The 8808-nt window shown below is 35.3% G+C and overlaps 1 protein-coding gene across 3 annotated transcripts; it reads left to right on the plus strand.

Annotated features, from left to right (window-relative positions):
• The first annotated feature begins 1011 nt into the window (after nucleotides 1-1011).
• LOC107771613 (F-box/FBD/LRR-repeat protein At1g13570) lies at nucleotides 1012-8808 on the plus strand. Of its 3 annotated transcripts, none has more exons than XM_016591033.2 (5): nucleotides 1012-1144; nucleotides 6684-7531; nucleotides 7637-7795; nucleotides 7881-8164; nucleotides 8333-8808. In XM_016591033.2, exons 2-5 carry the CDS (start codon nucleotides 6698-6700, stop codon nucleotides 8343-8345), a joined length of 1290 nt encoding a protein of 429 aa, XP_016446519.1. In that variant the 5' UTR covers nucleotides 1012-1144; nucleotides 6684-6697; the 3' UTR covers nucleotides 8346-8808. The 3 variants fall into 3 exon arrangements, with proteins under 3 accessions (XP_016446519.1, XP_016446516.1, XP_016446518.1); XM_016591030.2 differs by lacking the exon at nucleotides 1012-1144 and adding an exon at nucleotides 4551-4919 and having other exon boundaries at nucleotides 6626-7531; XM_016591032.2 differs by lacking the exon at nucleotides 1012-1144 and adding an exon at nucleotides 4551-4919.

Here is an 8808-nt window from a genome sequence, read left to right on the forward strand (position 1 = left end):
TATATTTTACATGATATTAATTTTAGGAGAAATTATACGGTGTAGTTTTTCCTATTAATTATGATCTATAACTCGAATTTATTAAGCAAATCTGACAATGGAACGACAATGTTTGCTAATATTTTAGCTCTATCGTTATATATTAAAACACTATTAGTTTTCATGAAAAAGATCATGTGAAGTCCATTAATGTGCTAAGCAGTTGGATATGTAAATAATTAAAGATTTTAAATAATTTTCTTTCCATCTATTTCGTTGCTTCTCCTTTAGAATCATATAAATAGAACATTATAATTTTTATGTTTGCAAATAAAAATTTATATTTGTTAAACTTGTTAAGATCTGCAAAATTTGAAGGGAAAACTACACCATATAATTTCTCCTAAAAATAATATCACGTAAAATATATATTAAAATATTAATGCATAATATATATATTTTTATATATAATTAATGTATATTTTTTATATATTTAACTAGCGAATATAATTATTTTTAGCTGACCGTCCAAATATATAGGAGCGGGTCAGGGTCGTTGGGTATTTTAAAAGATACATGTGAGTTTATTTAATACAAATACTATATGTGTCAGGTTAAGAATATGCCACATGGCGAAATTAAAGTAAAAACATTGACCATGTTAGTTTTGTTAGATATAGGGGTAAGTTTGAGCCCAAAAATAAACGTTAGAGGCATTTGCGTACCAAAAGGTTAACGTAGGGTATTTTTGAGCCATTTTCAATACGTTAGGGGTATTGTTGGCCCTTCTGTTAGTTATAGGGATAAGTTTGAGCCCAAAAATAAATATTTGGGGTATTTGCGGACCAAAGGTTAACGGAGTATATTTTTGAACCATTTTCAATACGTTAGAGGTATTGTTCCGTAATTAATATAAGGTTATCTTTCCTACCCAAAATAAAAAATAAAAAAAAATCCAAACTAGATGCAAGAGCAATTTAGTGAATTACCTTTACTATAAAGGAGGAAAAGAACAGGTTTTGACCCGCTTCTCTCTCTCGCTCGTCACTACTCAGTACTCACTACCCAGCACCGCTCCTCCGGAATCCTCTCTCTGTCGCCTCGCCCCCACCAACCAATTCTCTCTCTCCCCCCCCCCCCCCGGTGCTTCCACCGCCGGGTTGAGGTTGGTTTCTTTTTATTTTTTTCCTTGTTTTTTTAATAAGTGATGTTACAGTTACGAATTTTTCTTTCTCCCGACTCTTAGTCATAAATAATTACTTTAATGCAAGAGCTTCTGAAACTGATTTCTTGCATGGATATATCAAAATTCCGATTATGGAGGTCTTCAAAAGCTGAAGAACTTAAACCATTGGTCCCCATTTGTCTTGAAAATTAGACAGAGGGTAACCGAATTTTAGCCCTTGGAATATTAGCATTTAAACTATTGGTCCCCATTTTTCTTGAAAATTGGATGGAGGGTAGTAAACCATTGAGTGTAGCAAAACCCTTTTTTTCCATTAATTCAAGAAATAAGGGAATATAGATTAAAGATTAATACTAATATTAGCAAATAGAGTAGTGTTGTGATGATTTTTTTTTTTTTTTGTTTTTGTATAAGTTTGATAACAATGTCTAACAGGTAGACAGAGCAAGTGGTATGAATCTAGAATTAAGATAGTTCTATGGAAACTGAATTCCACCCATAATTAAGGGAAGTCTTTTTCCCCTTTTGGTGGAAGATAAACATTTTCTATTAACCAAACACCAGAGAAATGACTATTGCACATAAAACATTTTCTTGGAAAGTGGCGTTTATTATAGCAAACAAACCTATGTCCTTTTGAGGCTGCTTTCTCAACAGGAAAAGCAGCAAATTCCATTGTGCCGTCAAGACTATAACAGACTACATTATAGCATGGGCATTGATTTCTTTAATGGGGATGGTCCAAGCTTTTCTAGAAAAATAATGCTTTTATTTTACCAATGCCAAATTATGACATAATATAATCAAAACTAAAACCCATTTGTCTGTTGGGTCTCCTGTGAGTGGAAACTCTATATTAGATGCTAGAGCATAGAAACATTCAAATCCTTATTATGTAAGCAAAAATGGCATATGAAGGTTGTGGATGCTTATAATCAAGACTAACATGTTGCATAAGTAAATTATTTATTGCTCTTTTAGTTCGATTTTATATGCATTCTTTTCTTTTTAGTTTGTTAAAAAGAGATTGATACCTTTCTATATGTGAACTTTTTGAATTTTAGCATTTTCATTTTACCTTGATGACATTCTCATTTAAACGTTACATGATAGTTTAAGACCACAAGATTTTAGGAGTATCTTTGGTAGGAATGGCAGGCGGTGCGGGGCGAGTTCTGTCTGAACCCGCACAATTTCAACCCGCTCCGCATAGGATTTAAACCCGCATTCACCCGCTCCACACTCCACCCGCGTTCACCCGCCCCGCAAATTTTTTAAAATAAAAATTCTCTTTTTTGGTGCTTTTTTTGACAATAAAAATTAGCCGAAGGAAATCCTGATTGTTGTCTCATATGTTCCAAGTGATTACCACATAAATTATGAGGGAGCTATAAACACATAGCTAAAAAGCACAATATGATGCCAATTTTAAGTGTTTATTTCTTATTCTTGTGTATTGAAATGTCCGAATCGTAAGACTGAATTGTCTTTCAGTTATTATAAAAGGAATAAGACTAAATTTTGTGGACTCTGATTTGACAGAGGAAATGCTTCTGATACATTTGTTAGCAACATGGTAATTTCCAGAGTGAGGTTTATGTATACCTCTCTGGTGAGTGTAAAGATTTGCAAGCAAACATAATGTTGAACCCCAATCAACATGTAAATCAAGACACGTTCAAGAAAGTAGGAGTATTGAACATAAGAGCAAAAAAAATATAAGCCACCATAATATATAGCCTTATCCACGCATCAATGCCATTCTAATTTTACCTGTATCAGAAATGTCACAAGCATCAGTGTCATTCTAATTTTATAATACTTATCGTACGTCAAAGAATTGAAAATCCCAAAAGATATTAGTGTGGCTGATAGCGTTTTAGCCTTTTAGGCTTTAAGCTCAAAAAAATTTAAATCTTGACCCGCGCCCTGCCCCACGTTAATTCTTTTTTAAAAAATTAGAACCCGCCCTGCCCGCAAACACTGTAACCCGCCCCGCGACGCGAATGTTGAAACCCGCCCCGGCCCGCACCGCCCCATTGCCATCCCTAATCTTTGGTAAGTTATACATATTTAACTTGTGTGTCAAAAGCTTTCTTTTATTAAGGGTGTGTTTGGTACGAAGGAATGTTTTTCAATTTTCCCATGTTTGGTTGGCTTAAATGTTTTGGAAAATATTTTCCTCATCAACTAAAATGTTTTCCCTATCAAAAGTAGGGAAAACATTTTCCAAAACTCTTTTTCAACCTTCTCCACCCTATTCTCCATGCTCACCAACCCTCACCTACCCCACCCCCAAACAACCCCAACCCGTACCCCCTCCTCCCAACCACACCCCACCCACCCTAACCTCGCCCACCACACACTCAAATAGAACTATTATCAAGAGTATTTTCTTTTGTAGATAGAAATGCTTGTATTCTTTTCATGATATAGTAAAAGTATTTTATTTCATTTCAAATAAACGAGTGCTTTTTTTTCCCATGATGTATAAAAAAGTATTTTCTTTCATTTCAACAAAACGAGTACTTTCTTTTCATGATGTACAAAAAGTATTTTCTTTCATTTCAACAAACTAAGTATTTTCTTTCTTAGGAGTACTTTATTTTTATAAAAGTATTTTCTTTCATTTCAACTAACTAAGTATTTTCGTTCATTTTAGCAAAACGAGTACACTTTCTTTTCATGATGTAGAAATAATATCTTCTCATTTCAACAAACTGAGTATTTTCTTTTTATGATGTAGAAAATATATTTCTTTCATTCAACAAAATGAGTAATTTATTTTCATATTGTAGAACTTTCTTTTTCAACAAAATAAAGTATTTTCTTTTTAGTTATCGAGCTCAAATATTTGTTTTTGTGTGAAAAAGTAAAGTAGCACATTAGTTCCTTTGGGTTTGTGTGAATTTTAAGAAGAATAATTAAATTTTTGAAAAAAGTGGGGGGGGGGGGGGCAAGAAACATGAGAATTTTGGGCAAGGTGGGTTGAGGAGAGTATCATAAAAAATTATTTTTTTAAAAATATTTTATACTCTCTAACCAAACACTAGAAAGTATTTTCCGGAAAATGTTTTTCACTCACCAAACAAACAAAGAAAAATAAGTAATAAAACCATACATTTTTCAGGAAAATATTTTCATTATACCAAACACACCCTAAAGACGAAATACATAAACGACCCCTTTAAGTTGTCCTTAATGATTAGTTGGACACTTCAACTGAGCCCATTTCCAGTTAGACACTTCAAGCCTTTAATAAAATAGGTCAATTAAACAATCCAAACCAACAAACCACATGCGTGAGTTACACTTGCGGACGATGTGTCAAATGGACAAATCATTAAATGACACGTGTATTTTCTTAAAAATAATTATAGTAGCTTTCCCTTCCACCAAGACCATCTTCCCCACCCCCAATTATTTGGTCAGTTATGTCAACCTTATCACTGTCACCCGCCAAATCACCTCCACTTTTTTTTTTTCCAAAACTAAATAAGAAATCGTCCTAACCCACTTGATTGATACATTTCCACACGCGAAGAACCAATTCTCAAATCCAATTGCGGTGGAATTGGAAGGTTTTAGATGGCTTTTTATTTTTACTTATCATATTTGGGGTAAATGAGGGAGACGAAAGAGGTGATATTGGATCATCCGAATGGCAACATTGTTTTCCTAGCCACAAAATAAACCTACATACAGTAACAACGCCGCATGCATTTTCTGTGGAGTTTCTACCATCTTCAAAGAGGTAACCCAGAGAACTTGTCCACTACTAACTCCACGATGACCCATAATCTCAACTTTTAAATGCTAGTTTCTGAGTAGTAGGGACTAGATCTGTGGAGAGAAGGAACGGAGTAGTGGTTGTGATGGAAGTTCTGTCCCCTGATGTTTTTTTTAATGCGAAATCGGGTGGTTTTATGGCATGGAGGGGAAAGGTGAAGAAAAATGTTGGGGGCAGAGAAGGTTAGCATCCGGGTGGAGGAAAAAATTGGAGAAGGAGGTGTGAGAATTAGGTGGGGTCCACATTGAATTTAGGTAGAAAAAAAGAGTAAAAAATTTAATTCTAAAGAGTTTCACGCGCTCCAATATGAGTGTAAGACACAATTTTTGCCATGACAGCGTAAGGTGTCTAAGAGACACACTTCTACCCAAGCAGAAGTGTCTAACTGAAGTGTCCAGCTGATCGTTAAGGACAACTTAAAGGGATTGCTCATATATTTCACCTTTATTAAACTCTATATCCTGTCAAATACCGCCATATTTATTGAGATCAAGTATTATGTATTGAGAAAAAGATAATGTGCAGTCACTTAGTTGAGAAACAAGGACAATCAAAAATTTAGTTGATAAACAAGGAGAACAATGAGCTATCTTGTTGCTATCAAAGTCATTAATACCTTAATTCAGCCATAGCAACTGGTGGGATTGAGATCAAGTATTATGTGTTGAGAAAAAGATAATGTGCAGTCACTTAGTTGAGAAACAAGGACAATCAAAAATTTAGTTGATAAACAAGGAGAACAATGAGCTATCTTGTTGCTATCAAAGTCATTAATACCTTAATTCAGCCATAGCAACTGGTGGGAAATACACGTTATTCTTGCCATTTTGTGTAGCACATGAAAGTTCTTGTTGAAATTATTGGACCTATGTTTTAGTTGTGTCCCTAATTTTCTTTCTATGTTTGGGTTGTTGCTATTCGTTGTAGGAAGGACAATACATTTACCGTGATTGAATTTTCCTTTTTTAGAGGAGAGTATGGATCTATCATAATTGGCGATTTCCTTTACTTGCAGTAAAAGACAACAGGCTTCTATAGAATTGAGGAATTTCTTTCTCGCTTGGTGGCATCCACATTATAGCCTTTCATATTGAGAGACTTTAGTTTAGGGAAATAATTTGGGAGATAAAAGTGTTAACCCTCACCTGTGTGAACCTCTTTACTAGTGAGTTTTGTGAGTTATGTTGTACTTCCTTTTATATTCTCTTTTGATTAGTGAACTGTTCATCTCCACCTAGGGGCGTACGTCTAGTAGATCGAACAACGTAAATCATTGTACTTCCTTTGGCATGTTTCTCTTTATGCTCTAATTTACCATTGTTGTGTGCATGCGTTGTTAGATTGCACAATATCCCGGGGTTTTGATCCTAACACTGTGATCTATGAAGCTTACGATATGTAACCTCTTCATGCCATACTTTGTACTTGTAGAATAAGTTTTATAAAAATTGGATGTGTGGGAGTGATGACTGTTTTGAAATCCATCCTAAGGTCAATTGGGAATTGGTTTTTAACAGCTCATATAACCTGCCTGACGAGCTTTCCTTTGACATTGATTCATTCCACCTGATTATTAAGATTGACATTGAGTCTGGATTGATCTGTGCAAGCCTTTTGAAGTATGTTGTTACTTTCTTGACTAGAACTTAAAGTTGGATTTGTTTATGCAGCATGTGTGAAGCATGTTCTATGCAACCTTCACTTATGTTTGTTGGTTCAAATGGCCAGGACTTACAATCGTGATGACAGATACCTATAAAGGAGTTGAAGATGGAAGGGACAAACTTGATAGACTTACAGATCTTCCTATTAATGTCATACACCAGATTCAGGAGTACATGGCTGTTGAGGATGCCACAAGAATGAGTGTCTTGTCCAGTAAGTGGAGACATGTTTGGGCTTCAAACCCGAAGCTCATAATTTCTGTGGACTTCTGCATAACGAGAAAGCAGTTAGGCACACTAGACATCATTAATAGAGTTCTATTGCAACATTATGGACCAATTAAGACATTTCTCCTTGATATTTCAATGATACATCCTTCTGAGCACTCAGTTATTGATCTATGGATGCTACATTTGTCAAGAAATGGTCTTGTGGAGCTCACCCTTCGGTGTTTAGAATATCTCAATACTCCTTATAAGTTGCCTTCCTCTGTGTACGGTGTAGAACTAGAACATTTGAGTCTCTCAAACTGCATTTTCAGGCCGCCTTGCAGTTTTAGAGGTTTCCACAAGCTGAAAAGCCTTACACTAAGTCGAGTCGCCTTTCAGTTAGATGTTGCAACTTCTTTCCTCTGTGTTCCAAACCTTAAGAATCTGATGTTTGTGAAGTGTATTGGTCTTACTCACTTAAATATATATGCCCCAGAGCTTTTAACTTTAAAAGTTGTACGCTGTGACATTGAAACGATTAAACTGGGTCCTTTTATGGACTGTCGGAAGCTGCAGTGTTTTGCAGTTATATCACGAGACGAAGTTCCACAGAATGGACAACATGAAGCAATTAACTTGATAAAACTTCTCAGCAGCTGGCCTGAACTTAGAAAACTTCTTTTGGACAGATACTTCATCAAGGTAAGATGGAAATTTGTATCTTTGCATAGCTCAGTTGACGACGTACATATTTACAACTAACGTTCTTCTGGGGGTTCCTTTTTTGTTTTTGTTTTGGCTGTCTAGTTTTTGTCCTCTGGTAATGTAGCAGGGTTGCTCTCAACAAGGCTCAATGACTTGCACGACCTCGCCTTTTGTGATTACGATTTTAATGACGAAGATCAAGTTTGCTCATTGCTATGCGTTCTTAGAAGTTCTCCTAATTTGAAGTCGCTTGTACTTGTGGTGAGTTGTTGAATTCATGAGTTGTTATTCTTTTACCGAGTATAGAGGTGCAAATCATACTAATTTTCCTTTATACTACTTATAGTTGAGTCACATAAAGAAAGGCTCTGGGGAAGTGGATGTAAATCATTTGGAAGGACAAGGCTGTAGTATTGGTGAATTCAATAACCTTCAAGCTCTGAGAATATGTTTCTTCCATGGTTCAAGAGTGGAATTGCTGTTTGTAAGGTTATTGCTGGCGTCTGCACCTTTTCTCCGGGAGATGATCATTGAAGTAGATAAAAAGGTTAGTGAAAGCCACGCCACTAAGATTTCTGAGAAGTTGATGCAGTTTCCTCGACCAGCTCTTACACAAGTAATATACCACAGGTAAGTGATAAATGATTGAGATGACTTGATCCTCGTTCTCACTGCTGTAATGGTTACTGCGGATGTTCTTATTGGCCCCTTATTAACGATTTAAAGTTTCATGTTTGTCATATCTGAATGATATATATAGCAGCACCTAACTTTTTTATTTTGTTGGTACATCTGTAGAAGCTCCTTGTAGCAACAGATCATGATGATATTTGGAAAAAAAGAAACTTGTGAGATAACTGAAATATAATTTATAAATAAAGAAAGGAAGAGGGTACAAAAGTAAATCCTGTGTGTCTACTTCCAAAAGGAGATGAAAAAGAAAATCAGACAGAAACTTGCTAGATACTACAAGCATGAATTGGACATGCAACTAGAGACCGCGAACGTGCTACTCTTGTCTATTCTTCAAGGCTGAGGAAGAATACTGAGATATTTTGATGTGATTTTATTCACTAGCTGCAAGCATATTAAGTTATTTGAAATGTAAAGAAGATGGTATCTGTATAATGGCTATTTTTTTTTTTTTTTGACATTTTAAAATTGAGAATTGTCTTTGGCATTTAAAGTTTCTTGACAAATGATTATTTTCCCGTGCCTATGTTTCGGAGGAGAATACTCAAATGAATTGGTATTGTAGTATATTGATTCCCAAA

The sequence above is a fragment of the Nicotiana tabacum genome, chromosome 9 (genome assembly GCF_000715075.1).
Source record: "Nicotiana tabacum cultivar K326 chromosome 9, ASM71507v2, whole genome shotgun sequence".
NCBI classification, from domain to species: Eukaryota; Viridiplantae; Streptophyta; class Magnoliopsida; order Solanales; family Solanaceae; genus Nicotiana; species Nicotiana tabacum.

Coding starts and splice junctions, on each gene's coding strand:
- LOC107771613 (XM_016591030.2), top strand. CDS start 6,638: ATGTTCTATGCAACCTTCACTTATGTTTGTTGGTTCAAATGGCCAGGA. Junction 7,532..7,636: donor TGGACAGATACTTCATCAAG/GTAAGATGGAAA, acceptor TTGGCTGTCTAG/TTTTTGTCCTCTGGTAATGT. Junction 7,796..7,880: donor TGAAGTCGCTTGTACTTGTG/GTGAGTTGTTGA, acceptor TACTACTTATAG/TTGAGTCACATAAAGAAAGG.